General features: G+C 27.8%; 1 protein-coding gene across 4 annotated transcripts in view; it reads left to right on the top strand.

The window, feature by feature from the left end:
- The first annotated feature begins 6,476 nt into the window (after positions 1 to 6,476).
- Positions 6,477 to 20,067, top strand: part of LOC100168602 (whirlin) — a 46,609-nt gene continuing 33,018 nt past the window's right edge. Inside the window, exons 1-4 of one of the 4 annotated variants that reach the window (XM_029486784.1) lie at positions 6,477 to 6,801; positions 6,871 to 7,226; positions 12,803 to 13,198; positions 17,083 to 17,412. In XM_029486784.1, coding sequence (XP_029342644.1) covers positions 12,853 to 13,198; positions 17,083 to 17,412 — 676 coding nt within the window. In that variant the 5' untranslated portion in view covers positions 6,477 to 6,801; positions 6,871 to 7,226; positions 12,803 to 12,852. Of the gene's footprint in view, positions 7,227 to 12,802; positions 13,199 to 17,082; positions 17,413 to 20,067 lie in introns of all 4 variants that reach the window. The other 3 variants (XM_029486785.1, XM_029486788.1, XM_029486786.1) reach the window with 3 other exon arrangements.

Here is a 20,067-nt window from a genome sequence, read left to right as displayed (position 1 = left end):
TTATTGATTGAAAAATAAATTAATGGCATTTTTATTATAGAACAAGTATTAAAGTACCTACCTATAATAATAAACATTTAAATTGTCCGCATATAATACTGAGGTTTGTGGTCTGACAATCTTAATTCCTCATAAGCTCGGAAAAGTATAATGAGATCTTAAAATAGTCAATAGTTATAATAAATGATGTCATGGTATAAAACAAATTTTTCCAATAAATTCTAAATATGCGTCGTAGAAATGTATACAATAATTAAAATATAAGGAATCAGTGTGTAAGGAGAAAGATTTTGGGGAGAGGGGTTCAAACCACCATTGCATTTTTTTTGCATCAAAGTAATTTACAGTTATTATGTTTACTTCTAGTTTCTACAAAACTAGTATAATATTGTGTGGTCAACAAATTATAATTTATGTTTTTGATCAATTTTATTTTATAATCTTATTTGCTTGTAGGTACATATTATATAATAATGATATTAGGATGACATTTTAGTATCTTACTTTAACAATTTAGGTGGTGGCTGGTACGTAATCCTCGAAAAACGAGTGGTCGGTACATCGTAACGTGTTACGTTTTATCGAATCGAAGTCTGGAGGTAATATATAGGGGCTCATCAAAGCCTGTCGACATTTCTAAGTACATCACTATTATATAGACATACTCTTACAAATTGTGTATGGAAAAAATGGTAGAGATTACGTTGGTCTAACGCGATTTCCACCATATTTTTACACAATTTGGAAGACCCTGCTACCTATACATTATACACACTTGCTAACGGTGACGAGAAAACCGCAATGAATTGCCGCGAATCGCGATAATGATCAACACAAAATACTGGCAATACTGCAGCTAATGTGTGTGTTTTTATACAGTAGTTTTTATTCGTCAACGTCAAACCATAGGTACTTTGATATCAAATGTACTAAATCGTACCATCACATAGGTTCTATAGGAGAGAAGACTTGTAGTCATACAAATTCACCAAATATGCATTTAAATAACCAAACTTTTATGCGCTTATATGCATAAAAAAATGACGTAAAATATTCATTTATATCCAAAATATGCGTTTTAAAAATTAAAAAAGGGGGACAAGTGGGTGTCACTCTGCTTTACAGAAGGTTTCAAGTGGTTCACTGTAATGGATGGTGTTAAATTTGAATTCAATAAGAAAAAAAATGATTCTGAGCGAAGACGGTCAGACAGCGTATGATATTACTAATTATATTCAATGATATTATTGTGAATAAAGTAATTTATACATAACCTATTTACGTTGAGCCTTGTTTTAAATTTTCAATCCTTAGATATAAAAGTTGAAAATTTTATAAATGTTTGACTACAAAATCATTATTAAATTTTAAATTTGATACATTTTGGAAAAATTCAAATTTTTATGCTGTGTAGAAAATGAAAATATAAACATTTAATGACATTTTTATGTATCTACAGTTATTTGTTTTTGAATTACAACAAAATAACAAAATTGCCACATTATGACAAATCGAGTAATTTGATTTGCTTGTAGACATTTTTTTTTGATAAGGGTAGACAAACTTATGAGGAATCTTGTATTACATTTTCAAATCATAGATTTAAATAGGTAGATACATTTTTATGAATTTCTAACTCAAAATAATTTGCACATTTTCGTGAATTGTACGTATTTTGTCAATATTTGAACTTGAAATGCTTATAAAAAAATGTTGACTATGGATTTTTAATAATTCTCATCTGCATTTGAAACAATATACTAAAAGCCTTATATTAAATTTTCAAGCATTTATATCCAACAAATAAAATTGTCTTGATATTTATAGAATAAAAAACTAAAAAAATGTGATATCCCTTTACGCAGCCATTTATTTCTTATGATAACAATCCGAGTCGATATGCAATAACCTGTATATTTTTAACCATGCTTATAAGTAGAGCCCGGATTTATATGCATTTAAAAAGTGTCAAATATGATGCAAATATGCAAGGAAAAAGTGGCTCAATATGCAATTATATGCCATATGTTAAACATTATAAAATGTTATTTTTTTTTCTAAAAAAAACACATTTTTACACCAAGGAAAGTAGTTCCTACTAGATATTCTATCATAAAAAAAAGAATTTTTATATAGTTAAACATTTAATACTTTAAAAACCAAAATGCAATATTTATAATCTTTATTTTTTCATATTTTAAATTGTTTAAAATACAATATCTACAACACACAGAAAACTTAAAAAAAAAAAAATAACATAAAAAAAATAAAATCATCTATAAATAATATTATTCGTTATAAAAAAAAATTGTAAAATTGAGTTACTGCCTTATTCGTTACGAAAATCGAAGTAACAACATATTATGTCGAAATGCAGGTATATGTGAATTATTGTTGTTAATATAATATTATCCATACGTGCTCCGATCTCATGCAGTGTTGCAAAAATCACAATTTTTTAAGAATATTCTTGTAAAAGACCCTGTCAACGATTTTTTTCTCTTTTAAAATAACTAAAATATTAATATTTTAAATAAAATAGGCAATTTATTAAAAATCTATTAAATATGCATATTATATATGCATTTATGAACCAATATGCAATATGCAATAATCCTCTAAATATGCAATATAAAATTTGGTGTTTAAATTCAGTGTGAGATGAACCGTGGACATTTTAGAACCCCCTAGACGTGCATACACTTAGTAAAAACATGCAAATGCATATAAATCCGAGCTCTACTTATAAGTTATAACTATAAAAATTGCACTAGCGATCGCGACTTCATCATCATTATTTAAAGCGATTTTGGGACAAACACTTAATTTCACAACGTGCTTCACAACTTTATGTGCTCAAGTATTTATGTAAATTGAATATAACTTGTAGGTAACCTAAAATATAATATTTTGGCGAGTGTTGACGAATATCTATGAATCTCCGCGAATAGAAAAAATACGGATCGTGAATCACGGGTAACGAATATACACGAATAATGAGTAGAGCTTATTGTTCGTAAATATTAAAAAACGACGAATTATTTGTATGAATCACGAACCGCAAACAACGAATACGCGCATAGTGTGTCTTACCTTTAAGGTAAGAGTCCGATTCTCGACCTAATCGTTTTTACATTTTTTTGTTAGTTTTTCACATTTGCAAGTGCATATAGTAATATAGTATAATATTATATAATGTAGCGCAGGGTAATACGACAGAATTTCCCATCATACGTATTTATACAAGTTCTATATATTATTAATTATACAATAGTGTATACGCGTCGTGTATATTCAGCTATAATAATATAATATAGCTTTGGCTTTCAATTACATATCAACCCATTATAATAAACGACACGTGCACAAATCGTACCTGTATCATAGTTGTATGCATATACAATAGTGGCATAAATGTATAATATATTCTATTTTGTGTCAATGAAATTTACTCTGTGTCGTAGTTATAATAATATGAAACGGACGCTGACCTAAAAACGGATAGATCAACCCTCCCTGCACAAAGCTCCCGCTCGGGAAATGTCAACGCAGTGAGAGGGGTTTTTTCCCTACATAATGCATGTTTACACAGAAAATAATGTTTGTTTTCCACATCCAATAATGCGATTTAGGAGAGGTACTATTCTATACACCGACCCTGCGCCTGCCACACCGCCACGCCGTTGAAAATAAACCACGCCGAACCGTCGACGACGACAACGCGCGACGGCGCGACGCCGCTCCGGCGGCTTGTTTCCTGTAATGTTCAAGCGAGGGTATATATCGCGTGTATAATAAATAATAATATTATTTCGGCCGTTGTACTGCTGTCACTCATTGCAAAACGTTTCAAATATTAATTTCCGATTACGATTGGTTACCACTATACGCATACATTACTTTAATGCCCTATATATATAGTATATAGGTATGGCGTATACAATAAACATGCATTATACTGGGCGTTTCACTTGCATAATGCCGTATATGCGTGCGCGAAATACGGTTATGTACTTATCAAAGACTCGAACATTGGCATTATTGGCGAGGATACACATAAATTCATAATTTATACCTACGATCGGAGCACTTTTTAAAAACTTTTGTAAATAATCATTATATACATAATATTTTAAATGGAAAAATTGATTTGGTATTTTTCAAATATCATGATAAATTAAAATCAAAATAGTACTCCGTTGATTTTCTATTATATTCTACATAATATTTATATAAATAATAATATGTTGAGAGGGATCCAAAACAGTTTTATAAATTCGAATCGCAATGACATTATACGTTCCACTGTTGGGATAGAATGATCATTTTTCGATCTAAAAACTAATAGTCACGAGGACCCTTAAAAGGTCCTTATATCGTTTCAATATTCTCGTGTTCACGCAGTAGATATACAATATATTATGGTACATCATTTATGTAACAAAAAAGGGTGGGAATTATTATCGCAAGGTGAAAGGAGATAAAAAAAGGAAATAAATAGTAATACGATATGAAACGAAAACCACGTATTGTATATATGGACGTGAACACACCATTCGAACAAATGTACAGTAATATATGCGCAGACCGTTCACTTTATCATTACGTAGGTAATAATATATTATATATCAGCACATTTTATTTATGGTTTGTCTTAGGTAGGTACCTATACTATTTTTTAACAGTTGATGTTGTCTTATATCATATACTATGAAGTGGGAGAATAGGCAGCATTTAAAATACATTTTGTATTTTACAATTTTACATTTTAATTCGCTGTAAAAAAGTACTTTATATGTTTCAACATTTGTATTTTAAATACATATTGAAATATTTAAAATAAATTTTTTAAATCAAACACGTACAATGTACATATTATAGTTGTTCAATACATTTTAATTTTTGGTTGATTAAGATTTTTTATTAGTACTTGTAAAATATAATATGTATGTAGATATAATATAAAATATTGGTTTAGTATATATAGGTCAGTGGCGTATATACGAATTATATTCACTATGGGCCAATTTATCAGTTATCACTAGACGAGCATAGCACGACTAACATGACCATAATTATACATTTTTTAGGGAGCTGGGTGGATATAATTATGACATTATATACAGAACAAATATAAATTGCGCAATTCAATTTTATAATTACTATGTAAAATTAATATTTTGGTTCTTTTTTTAAAAATATTGACAGTGTCATTTATATATTTTAATGTTATCTTACTATCAAAGTCAATAAGTCATCAAATCAAGTACTGACAATATAACATTTCCTTGTTGGTTCCTCAAAAACGATTTTAATCAACTGGCTAAATTAGCAAGTTAGCCGCTAACTTAATCATGGCGAAAAACTGTAAACAGTGTAAATATACATGCAATGGTTTGATTGAACCTGCAATTTCACCATGGGCCCTGGCCTAAGGGGCATCCCCCCTATATACGTCACTGATATAGGTATTTAAGTATAGCTTACATTAACCAGATATAGACTATACTAATGGAAAGGACTCGTTTGTTTTGTGCGATTCATTTACAGTGTCCAAGCAGGGGTAAACTTTTAGATCCGACACTTACAAAAAAATATCTATTATTTCTTAGAAAACTCATAATTTTTAGAATTATTTAGGTGCAACAGACTATTTAGCATTTGATTGATTAGGTTCAGCTTATTTCTTAAACCGATGCCATACTTTTTTCTTGAGACGGCGTGTATGCACTATGCTGAATCACTCAGAATCAGTAGGTACTAAAAACAATGAGTCTTTGTTTGATACAATATTAATTAATTTCGCCTCATAAAATTGAAGACATCTGAAGTTTAAAAGTTGCACAGTCAAAAAATGTGTGAGACTTAATTTTATCCGGTATTAGGAATTAACATTATAATACATAATTTCTATTAGGTACTAAAAAACATTTTATTACAAACTTAAAATATGTTTACATTTTTTTGAGCCATCGAAAGACCCTTAAAATGGTGACCCAGAAGTGTAATAGTAGAATTATTTGTTATTTCACTGAATGTTATAAGATTTATTTTTTTTCAAGATCTTCAACACTACATGATTTTAGAGGCAGCAACAATAAAGTGTTTCATATGTATTAAAATACATATTTTGTATTTTAAATACCTACGAAAAGTGAAGAATTTCGCCCACGCAATTATTCAATATTTATTTATGTAGGTATACATGTGTTTGTGTGTTTTATATTAATGCGAGTGTGTTCGCATGCGCGCGTTTACTTCATATTATACATGTAATATACAAGTCCGACTTTCGAGTACCAACCAACCACCTCCACAGGATCTCTGGGGACGACTAAATACGCGTTCGTGTATATATATATATATATATACAATATAATATCACGGCGGTGGCGGCGACGGCGTTTTAGTTGACCGAATCAATACTAGGTGTCGCTCCGGAGTCATTCGACTTTTAATCAATGAAAGCGAACGGGGCGACCCACAAAAAATAAAAATAAAAAAAAGCAAAACAAAACAAAACTGAAACGAGGCAAAAAATAAAACATGGAACGTTCTCGCGGAGAAAAGTACGTCCGCATAATGAATTTCAATCAGTGCACTGTCGTTAATACATATAATTTTGTTATAGTGTAATAAAGGTACTAATATCATCGTCGTAGTCGTTGTCACGAAAGACTCATAATATTTCATACGCGATTATTACGGTTATTTATAAATATGTAATTTATCGACGTGCGTATATTGCATCCGGCTACTTTTCGTCGTTTTTCAAACAGAATATTTCGTGTGACTACTAAGGTGAGTATTCGATCGGTATTACATTACTCACTGCTGTTTAATAGTAATAATAATAATAATAATAATTAGCTGGCGTCATATCGAGCGCCGCTTTTGTGTTCAGTCGAAAATCGCGTCGTCACGTCGACGTCATCCATTTTGATATCGTAATATATATTATATTGAGTTTGGACGATCGAACGACGCGCGCAGAATCTCACCGTGTGATTTTATTGTGATTTTCGCCGGCCGACCGTACCGCGTGCGAAAACCTTTAATAGCGGCGTCGGCGGCGGCGGCGGCGGCGGCGGCGGCAACGACGACAACGACGACGCGACAGGACGAGATCAGTACTCAGCGGCGGCACTCTTTCACCGACAACACCCCGACAGACTGGCACCGCATATCATGTCCTCCGCCCGCAACTACGTGAAACATTCCGTTCGGTGAGTATAAACATACATTTTTCAATCACTTGTACGGAATATGCGTTCAAAAAACCACACAAAATATGTGCCTATTTTTTTTGTTCTGTTGTACACGTCAAATTGTATAAAAAAATATTATATGACTCTCCTTCACTATTCTATTTTATTTTTGCTCTGTATTATAAAACAATCATGGGCTTCGAAGTATTAGTATAATAAATTGGTCATGAACTCACGATATGGCTGCTATAGATTAGAATTAGAATTAGAAATCAGTGTTAGGTATACCTTTTAATTTACACATTTTTTAATCATATTACTACTACCTATTTGTACTAATCTTTCAATATGGCTAATAAAATATGAAAAAATATACACTAAAAGCTTTTGGTGTTTAATTCGCATAAAGCCACGCAATACGTTTATAGCTTGTCTAGCAGTAAATCTAATAAGTAATACGTAAGACAAAAATAAACATGGAAATGTAACAAAGTAATTTGTAATTTTATAATAATTATATATTTTTATAATAATAACTGTTAATAATTTACCATCTTACCGACGGTCTAAGTCTTACAATATAATATGATGATGTACACAGAGGGTACATCCACGATCATGTGGCGTGCCACGAAAAACGATCGTAATTCCAATTTATTTGGATCGTACCTACATATATTTCGCTATTCGAAGTCGAGGAAGTATTATGTATACAATTTAGGCAATAAAATTCGATATTCTAATATTCCACTGATTTTTATCATACCACCTGACAAATATACCTATATCATTAATATTGTGTAATATAACTATTTTATACATCATATTATAATATGATTATTATGTTTTATCATCAAAACTATCTTATTATTACTAATATTAATAATAATAATAATGATACTAGTATGTCCACTCGAATGCTTGACGTGGCGTTTAATGCGTTTTGCATATAAAATCTTAGAAGTTAACCTGAAGGTATATTTATGTATTTTAATCAAAAAGTATTTAAATGTATTTTCCAATAAGTAAATATTTTAAACCGAGTAAGAGAATAAAGCCAACAGACAAATCCCAATATAATTTATCATAAATCTTAAAAGCATATTTGAATTTTATTATTATTTTGTTTTTTCAAGTATAAAATTCCAAATATTTAAATAATATTTTTGATGAAATCTATACAAAAATAAAAAGTTAGTTAAAAATCTCGAACATTTGTTCAATATATACGCGTATATATATCATCGTTCAATTAGTCAGATTCGAATCTATCAAGAATTTAAAACTATAAAACCTAATAAAAAATATTCAACACAATAACATCTTCATAAAAGTATTTTTTAATTTTCAAATTATTAGGAATTCAGTGTTGTAAAAATAAATCATATAATAGACAAATATAAATTATCAGGATTTAGATACAAATGATACAATTATAAGTTTTGTAATATAATGTTATATTGTTTTAAATATATTATTATTTTTATCATAGGTACATTCTAAAGAAATAAAATCACTCTATTCTAAGGCATTTTATGATTTCATTATTTAAGGAATTACACTCCTAGCCCTAGTAATAACGTACCACACAAACCTGTTCTGAGGTAGGTAAGCCAAATGAAACGAATTTCCAACCCAATCAAAATTATTATCGTATTTTTATTCTCACTATTGAAAGATTGTACGAGAATCTAAATATGGAGATGAACAATTTTAGTTATTCCTTATTAAATCCACAACAGTTTTAAATAGTTTTGAAAAGATTTTTAATTTTTATACATACATTTTTACATACTATAAGATCTACCACAAATTACGCACTTTTTAATTTTAGAAGGCATCATATGCCGAATATTGATTTTCATCATGAGATGTTACTAAATGTAATATAGGTAGAAATAAGAAATAATTAACTAATGAATTTTCATTAACAATTTTACTGATTTATTTATTAGCAAAAAGTGTATACTTATTATGAGACACCCTACTAAATAGTCTATTTATATATCAATTTAATTGTTTGTCAGGCAATACTTGAACATATTTATTTATAATTTAAATTTGATGATTCAAGATGGAAATCATTATTTTATTTAAAATTGATTTTATATATGTCACGAAATTTTAATGCAATAATTATTATAGATTAATTTATGCATAAAACCTACCGAATCAATTGAAACGTATTTATTATTTGTATATTTTGGTTTCGTTGATTCGTCATTTTTTAATATTTACTCACTATTCGTATTTATTCGTTGGTTTTTTTTAATATTTATATATATATATATATATATAATGTGTATAGAAACGCACAATTCTAAAAACTGTGAAGTGAAGCGGAGGTACATACTCAGTGTATGCTCTCTACACAAATTGTGTCTTTTAATAATGGTTTATTGTTACCATTGGGTTTATTTTCTTTTTTATTAATTAATAATTTCGATGAGTAAACCGAGGATAAAATTATAATCACACGGCGTCTTAGGTAGGCTATTTAGCTACACCGCAGTCGTGGGTTCATTTTTCTCAGTATCTCATAAGACGTATATTATATTTTATTTATGTAAAAAACACCAGACATTATGTAAAGGATAAAGATGAATACAGTTTTTTGACCATATATTTACCATTGAATACAAGTAGTGACCCAACTAAACACCCGTATAACCAACTTAGCCAAATTGATCCACCAGTTGTACAACTAAACCAAGATGCGCCGGTACTGACTTTTGGTATTTGTTCTTTTATTCACTTGCTTATAATTTCCATTTATTATTTTTATAACAAATTTGCGATAAAATTATGAATGAATACCCATTATAATATAAATATAGTATATAATATAGTATTATAGTATAAATATATTAAAAAATTAAATATTTCTTAAATACTCACAGAATGATTTTAGAGAAGATATTTTCTACTTTTAAGTTAACTGCTTTAGTAGTAATTATATGGATTTATTTATGTTTTTTAATAACTATTTATGATACTATAGTATATATACTATAAAATAAATTGTAATCATACAATACAGTTTACATTATTTATTACTAGGTATACATTACATAATATCTTGATAGAATTATAAAAATATATAATGTTGAGTAGGCTAACTGTCATGCATACTAACCACTAACAACATAAATTCAAAATTGTAAATTCCGATTCAACTTTTTAATAGTCTTAGAATTTTATATAATATAATACTTTAATATATATTAGGACATCATGATAAGTTCTGTTATGATTGGCTTTTACACATATCATATAATATAATATTATCTAATATGCAAGAAATCAATATAGTAAAAATAGTACGATTTGCATTCTAACATAAATACCTATAAATAAAGAGAAAAATATAAACTTTGATCTCATTTGTTGTATGATATTAAATATTAACTATACATTACTAAGCTACGATATAGCTTAAACATTTTATGAACAAATATAGGTTATCGAAAAATTTAGAGTTATGTAGATTGAATATATACTACATAGATCCTATATTATATAACATGAGGTATATTACTAAAATAAGTGATTAGTTCCTGATTTTTAATTATAAACAAGCATTTAGACATGAAACCTTGTGCCTGTTGTATAACAGTCTATAATTTTAGTAAGGTAAACTAAAAAGTAGGTAGGTAGGTAGGTATTAAAAAAAATAAAAGAATATATTTCTTAATTTAATCAACTACTTACCCCCATTATCGATTTATATGTCCTACAGTATATTTATTGTTTTTACTTATATTTGTAGAATACTTCGGTATTTTATTTACATATCCAATTTCTATATAGAATAATTATGAGTGAGGAATACTGCAGGGTACTTAATATCTTTTAATGGGTTTAATATAAGCAATCTTGTAGTTTCATTATATGATAAAACTAATTAAAATTGAAGAACAAACATATATTTCAACTTTTAAAATATAAAGTGCTTGAATATCATATTTCAAGGTCAGGTTAGTCTCCCAAGGTTATCTTTTATGGAATTAAGTGGGAATTATTAATTAAAATCTAAGATTTTATGCTATTTCAATTATTTATTAATTATTTATTTGGGAGGAACTATGGAATTTAAGCTGAAGAAATAAGAAACAAAATCTCTAATATTATAGGTAAGAATTTTCATAAATTACAAAATTACTGTAATTAATATTTTCATAGCGTTACTTTAGAATATTTTTTTAGGGTTTATTTTAATTTAATTTATAAATTATCGGTTTATAAAGACGCATATTATCTAAAATATTTTTACTAAATAATTTAAGGTAATGTATTTATGGAATTTTTAAGGAAAATACAATATATAATATATTTCCGCATTTATCTAAATATTTCAATAATTTATTGTATTTCCATTTTAATTTAACATAGCATACTATTATGGTTTTTTTTTAAATATTATAACTACTGGTAACCATTTAGTTCTGAAAAAAGGGATTTATAAATGAGTTTACATTACCTCAATATACATTTTAAACAATTTAAATTTAATTTAGTATTATAATACAGTAAGACTTCGTTGACTTAAAGTTGAAGGGACTGGCCAAAAAGTTCGAGTTATCCAAGGATAACACAATAATAGAAATTATAAGGACCGGGAAAAAGTTCGAGATATCGACGATTTAGAATTTAAAAAAGTTCGAAATAGCCACATTCAACTGTATTTGTAATGTAGGTAATTGTTTGCTTGGACTATATTAGTTATTCCTTATTAGCATTAATTATTTTATCTAAACTAAAATATTTGTATCTATACCTAATTATATTTAAATAATAGTATTTGTTTTCAAGTAAATAAAGATTGTTCTAGTAATCTAGTTGTCACTTGTTAGTAAAACGTTGTAGACATTTAAAATTTAGAATATTATTAATTATTTCATATAGTGTCAGTTAACTAGCAGAATCTGACATATTATATTCGTGAAAATTAATTTATAACGGATCTTACCTAAAATTATCTTCATTATGATACATGGCATGTATTAGTGATACAAAAGGATGAATATATTACATAATACATATACATGTCGGTTTAACGTATGGTGTTATGGTGTTATTCCCACTTTTATCATGCTCTATATTGGCTGTCAATCACAAACAGAAAATCTGTTATTTTGGTTATTTTAGTTTATTTAAATTTATTTTTTTATACTGATCATTACAGGGTTGTAATATTACAAGTGTGAAGACGTTAATTGATGGCCGCTTGTTCATACATCACCTTTTCGTTATTAATCGAATGTTTAGTAGCGTTATGAGTGCTAATACTGTTTAAGTATAAATTGTCAAACAACAAAAAATTGATTAGTGGATATCCCGACGAATTTTTACTATGATTTATAAGACTGTTTAGTGGTTTTTACTTATCATAACACGTACTATATGAGTATAACAAAATGACCGGAAAAATTTAATTATGATATTACATAATAAATTATTTTGATATATAAATATATAGCACCCAGCGATTAAGTGTGGTATTGTTTACTATAAGAGCTAATGAGGGTTGATGTTGAGTTACGATGGGTCTATAATATTATCTTGTATTTTTCAAACATTACATTTTTTTTCAGGTATTTTGGCGAACCAATTAAAATTTACAAGTGTTTTGTGTAATGGGAAAATGATGCTTGGAGGATGGGGTCGAAGTCCTGGGAGCAGTGGATCCGTCCCGCCGTCAGGACAACGTACCGGTCACCGACTATTGCCATTGCCCTTCAACAGAACTGGAGGCGGCAGTGGAAGCGGCGGAAGCGGTGGCAGAGCAGCTGAAGCTGAAGATGTCATGGGACATTATGGACGAACCAAGGGCGGTGTAAACAAAATAAGAACTGGCTTATATTATTCTCCACCAGGTACATCCTATACCATACTTGAAAAGCCTCCAGCTGCCTCACCACCACCTCCACCACCTAGAGCAACATATCTAAGGGAGTCGTCAGCTGGCGTATCTGGACCAAATCACCCAGGTAATTATTATTGTTAGTTGATTTATAGGTTTTGGATTCAAAAATGAGATCAAGAAAATTAAATTTTAAATTTTAAAAATGTTTGAATTTTAAACTATATGTATTTTCGTACGTGAAACACACTTTGCTGTAATTAAAATTGTTTTATATTTATTGAATTTAAATTTTATATGGAAAATACTTAGGATTAAAATTTAACAATGTCTTGATTGTTTTCGAGAATTATATAACAAAACATATCTACATTTTAGATAATATAGTACGTGAACTTTGCATGCTTAAAAATACTTTGAGGCAAATAATATTATATATATATATATTATATATTATATATATTATAGCTTATACATGTTTGATTACAATAGATTATACATTTGTTTTGAATTGCATGGCAAACAGTTTTGAAATTATTTCTTTATTTTTATGATTATATATCTGTTATGTATCTGTTGTAAACATGTCATAACTTACAACAATTTTCTATTTATTATTTAATACTCAGCTCATAGATCTAGTATGGATACTGTATAGTAGCATGAGGCCACTATGTGAGCAATATAGATTTTGATGTTTGAGCCATTGTATAGTCAATATACAATTGTATATTAATGTATATAGTTTAATACCTTTTTAGTCACTTATAAATTTAAATTATTATGAATACATCTTCCGAGACGGTTAGAATATTATTTGTATTAAATGTTTTGTTATTCTTAATACGTATTATTAAAGATTATACCAGTAATGTAAAGTAAAAATAATTTAGCAGTTATCACAAAACAAATTTACCCAAAGTTTACATATATACAAAGTTATTGTTATGGTATTAAATTACTACCTATATATTATATTAAACTAATATAAATTAATAATTATTTTACACAAGATTGATTTAAAGCTGGAAAGTACCTGAGTTCTCGTAGATATAGCTTAAATGCGTATCTGTGCTACATTAGTACTAGGGAAACACATATTTAGATACATTTTTTCAAAGTTACTTTTAACTTGTAACTTGTATTTAAATTTTATTTTTTCAATACACTGCTCTTAATAAATACCTACTATAGATACCGTTTGGGTAATTTTAATCTGTTTAATAGTAGATACACATGTATAAAATAGTGTTGCCTTTTTGGTTAAAAATTAAAATTATTTGAAAAAAAAATGGCTTTAGACAGAGTGTAAGTCGAGCATAGGTATACTAATGTATAACTGAACCTTTTTCAATTCAGATAGGTATCGCTTAGAATTTAGATAATACATTTTATAGTATTTATATTATATATCCACATGCTTATGTGTCAAATATGTCTATGCTGGCCGAAATGAATCACCTATACCTACGTTCGTGATGTTGTAGAAGGGTCCTCAGGTCATAGTTTGGAGGAAAATTTGATTCATGAGTAATATAATTATTAAGTACGTAGTCTGAATAATTATAGTCTTCAGCGACTCGCGAATGACCCTGAAATTAACATTCATCCTTGACTTTCGAGGGTAGTAAAATATACAATCCAAAAAAGCTCTTTAGCTATTCACTATATTTTGAATCTGGATTTGAGATATTTAATTTATTTTTATTTTTATAGTAGACGTTTCCATCATTGTCCTAAAATGAAAAGAAAAACAATGAATTCAGCAACAACAATTTTATTATTTCAAACTACGTTATATGAAATTAGTTGAATATTCAAATGATATAATTTTAAATTAAATAATTTTATTTATTATTTGAGAACATAATTGAATTAGTTTTATCCACATAGCTTCACAAAAGACCGTTGATTTTGACTCTAAAAATCATATGCCATAGGGATATAATAATCTTTAAAAATACGTGTAAAGTATATACTACAAAATACTTAGAGGAATAGTATCATACGTATCATCACCAAACACGTTTTCAGTGTGATCTCATTATTTTAGTTACTTAACCAAACCTCGGCAAAGTTCATCGATACATGATATTGTGTTCCTACGTTTAAATTTTAAAATGTAAGAAATTTGATAATGGTGTTATTAGTTACTATACCAATCCACCAGAATGCAATATCAGTGAAATTCGCCCAATCGTTGATAATAGTAACGAAACCAACGTATGACAATTTGCTACTATCATATTAGTTTCTAGTCTTAAGGTTTCTTTAAAATGCTTTGTTTTGTATAATACGCGTAGGAACCCAACATTTTTAATCTTAATTTATTACTCATTAGTCACTATGGATGAAATCAAAGAAATACTTCAGTCATAATTCTTGGATGGAACTTGTTTTAAATAGTTCTTAAATGTTGCGATTGAAATAATAAAAATATAAAAGTTCAATTAAAATATGTGACTCGTATTTACATACTCAGAGAAATAAAAAAACCCAGCTATCCATTTGAAGTGAATCTAAAATATCAGTATTTAATAGTAGGTATATGAAGTATAAATTAATATTTATAGTAGACACGCATCATAATATTGAATAGACTATACTATTTTAATCTGCTAAAATATTATATATTTGTACTTAGATTAGTATATAATTTAGAATGGGATCTAGAGTTATGTATGCAAATATATAAGAAATCTCCATGGACCATTATATAGAAACATTACTTTGCTATTAGATAGAGGCATGGTCGCACGGAGCATAACCAGTGTAGACCTGGCACACCAAAGGATAGGTTTTTTAAGGTGCCCCATAATTAGAGGTCTTGAGCCATGTTAAGAAAAATTGACCCTAAAAATTACATATGGTTCAATATTTCGATAAATACTATGCGGAGTCCTTACTCCTTATATAGACCAAAAACACGCCAAATAAATAAAATATTCACGAGACCCTAAAAAATAAAATATAAAAAGGAGGGGTCCCGGCGACACTGAACATGATTGTTTAGTTTGTGCACTAATAATTAAAAAAAAAAAGGCCATCTAAATAAAATAATAATATAAATAATCAATCATCTTAGGACTTTTGGGCAATGGTTATATAGAACTAATAACAATTATTTATTGCGTTGACGAATATTATTCAGAGCTTAGATGTCACGCTGCTTATTGAACTCACTATAAAACAGGCTTATTTGAGTCCACTAACCGAATGTGTCAATAAGGTAAATGGTCCAAGAATAAAAAGTTATACATTTGTATTGTAATAAAAAAATTGCTAATAAATATTCATTATTTATTATTCATTATTCAATATTTATTTATTATTATTCTAATATATATTATTATTATTATTCATAAACGTATTTAAAATATACATATTGTCATTCAATAAAAAAGAAACATTAACATTTGTAACGAAAAAATATATGATACATTTTTACTTTCAAAAATGTATTGGCTTGAATTAATTATGTAAAAAAAATATATTTTCAAAAATACTTTTCGATGTGATGATTCGAAGAAAGTACAATTTATTTAACTAGTATTAATCGTCAAAATATATGAAATAAAATCGAGGGAAATGGACCAAGAACTGTGGAAATATACCCTTAAAAATATATATTGACGCCATATACCAGTGTAGTGAGACCAAAAGACGAATTGTTTCTTATGTGTTAGGTAGTATACGTTCAAATCAAGATCAGCCTATTTGAATTCCTATAAACGAATGATTCAATTAACCATGTGTCAAATAGGCTAAAAACATACTCTTTAAAATTGAAATATAAAAACAAGGTTTAAATGAATTTGGTATTTAAAAACTAAACATTATTGATTACATGGTTTGTTTGTTTGCATTTTATATTAGAATTAAATTTACTATAATACAATATATGTATATAATATAAAATGCTTTTTTTCATATGAATATTGTAATTGTTAAGTGTTGTTACCTAGTTGTTTTGTCCTACAAATGTACACCACGCGTTTGTTTTTCACACAGGCACTGGTAGCAATAGTAATCGTTCTAATAATGCCGGTTCACGTGGAAGTTCTGGAAAAAAGAGGCCTATTTCTCCGGAACAAGTTCTTAAAATGTTTGCAGCACCCAATTACAACCCATCTTCTTCGTATCACGTGTCTAGCGCTAAACCACAATCACCTCCACCTCATGGTTCAAACACCTCTCAACCGCACAACAACACATCATCCACAATACATAATGATAATCTTACAGTACGTACGATATCGATGTCAAGGCCAAATGCAACTTCAGGAAGCCCATCCAATCAAGGATTTGGTATTTGTGTTAAAGGCGGAGCAGATGAATCAAGTAAGATTAATTTTTCTCTTTAAAAATAGTAAATCAGAAATGTAATGTATATTATCTGTGATAGCAGCTGATAGGCAGGAATATAATTAAATCGTAAATTATTTCAAGCATTATATTATATACTTACCCGAAGTATGAATTTATTTATTTTTTGGCCAAAAAGATGACCACTGAGACTATTGTAATATTATTGTCTCAAACTGCAATTTCACTTTCTACTTTCCCGTAGACTATAAAAAAAGCGATAGGCAACAATAAGATCTGAATGGCAGCGTAACGCGTATGGTTATTGGTTATACTTAGGAAAATTATTTTGAACTATTGCGTCAACGGAAAGAATTCATATTATTTTCACGGTTTTTGAATTTTTAGATTCTGAATGATGTGATGAATAACAAATTAATGATGTGTTTGCTTTTCTGTATCCAATGTCACCAGTAGATTCAATTAAAATGCTTCAATATTGAATATTGAGGATATTTTCTGGTAAAAAATAAGATTTATACTTATAGTACGTTGGGTAGGAGCCCCATATCATAAATAAAAATGGGAAAAGCCAAAATAGTTTTTTTTAATTTGAATCATTTCTGGAAAATGCTAATACAAATATTTGGCAAGAATGTTTAAATTTCATAAAAAAAAAAACCGGGGAATTAAATTTGCTGCATGGATTGCTTCGATTGCACTATTATCGCCAAGTTGTTCACTGTTAAATTTGAGTTTATGAAAAACAATTTTGGCGTAAGCCTCTATTTCTAAGGATATTTTATAATTAATTTATATTACTATTAGTACTTAAATTTTCTTTTAATAGTTCGTTGCCTATGTGGAAATAATATTTGTCATTAACATGCTAAAATTCGTATTATAACATTAATCATATATTATTATTATGTATAACTAACTTATAAATTAATACATACGGTACGCGGTGTGACAATGTTTGTGATACAAACAGCTTAAAATGAGTCTAAATATTTTGAAATTTGTGAGTGTATGGAAAATGATAATTTAAACAATAGTGGAATGTTTTAAGTTTCTACGGTTAGAATACGGTTATATTTTTTCTGCTATAACAAAATAACAAAAATTGTTTGAAGATAACTCGTTATACTTCGTTTTAATATCCAATGTCATCAAAATTTGAACTTCAATCGCACATTTTAAATTAAACGTTAATTAGATATTATATTGTTTTAAGCTAAACCTTTTTTTTTAAATTCCAGAAAATAAAAACTAATGAATACCTAATTTTGTATTACATTTTCAAGATTTAGGTGTTAAATTTAAAGATTTAATGGTTTTATGAATTTTCCTATAGCAACCAATAAGAGTTTCAAAATTAGGTAGGTACATAAAATTACAAGTTTTATAATACGCATTTTAAATTCAAATATTTACCAAATTATTTATTTAAACAAAAAATATCGATAGTTATTTTATTATAATTTAATATTCATATCATTTAAAGTTTTGTATAAACACGGTCTTAACTTAACATCAAATAACTGAAAAACAAGTTATTACATAATATTATGATAATTAATCAACCTTTTTTTTTTTTTTTTTTGTCATATTTGTTTTTATTTGTACAATCTGTAAATAAAAAAAGGTGGGTAAGTGGATGTCGCTCTGCTGTACAGTAGGTTAGAAGTGGGTCACTGTATAATGGATGGTATTAAATTTGAATTCAATGATATAATATCACTGTATAAGAAAAACGATTCTGAGCGGAGACAGTATATCAGTCTATGTATTAGACATATATATACTTATCTATGGTATTAAAAAAAAATTGACCTATAATAGGTACCTATAATAAATTCCAAATTAATCATATCATAATATCTATTAGGTACTTATAAGTTATAACGCGTTATACATCAACAAAAAACCGTGGTAAAATCATAGATATATAATAGTATACTTTAGAAGTTTCAAGTACCCACGAATAATATTATACAATCACAACAAAATAACTAAAATAGTTATCCTAGGTTTTTAATATGTAATTTCGTCCGAATTTGTACTTAAAATGACTATAAAAATAAACTGTGTAAATGTATTTTTTAGATTTTTTGGTAACAGAATTAACTTACGTAGAATCTTGTTTTAAATTATCAAAATAAATTTTTAATTTATACTAAATTTTTAACTACAAATAATTATTCAATTTTAAATTTGATAAATTTTGTCAAAATTCGATCTTTAAATGCTTATAAAAAAAAATTGTGCCTATGTATTTTTAATATTTTTCAACTGCTATTGTAACAATGTATCAGGAGGTATTAAATTAGTAGTATTAAATGTTTACACTTTTTGGCCCAACAGACAAAACTTTATTGATATTCATAGAAAAAAAAATAAAAAAATTTAAATATGAAATTGTCCGTAAACAGCTCAAAACAAGTCAAAATATTTTGAAAATTATATAAAGTATAAGAATTGATAAAACAAACATTTAGTGAAATTTTCATGTATCTACAGTTATTCGTTTTTGAATTACATCAAAATAAGAAAATCGCTACATGAGAAATCGAGTGAATATCCAATGTTGTAAAATTTTGAATTTCAAACGCTCATAAAAATTTAATTTGACTTTCTTAGACATTTTTTTTTTTGATAAAAGTAGATAATCTTATAAGCAATCTTGTA

This window comes from Acyrthosiphon pisum, chromosome X, assembly GCF_005508785.2.
Source record: "Acyrthosiphon pisum isolate AL4f chromosome X, pea_aphid_22Mar2018_4r6ur, whole genome shotgun sequence".
Taxonomy (NCBI): Eukaryota; Metazoa; Arthropoda; class Insecta; order Hemiptera; family Aphididae; genus Acyrthosiphon; species Acyrthosiphon pisum.
This window is presented reverse-complemented; position numbering and strand designations above follow the sequence as displayed.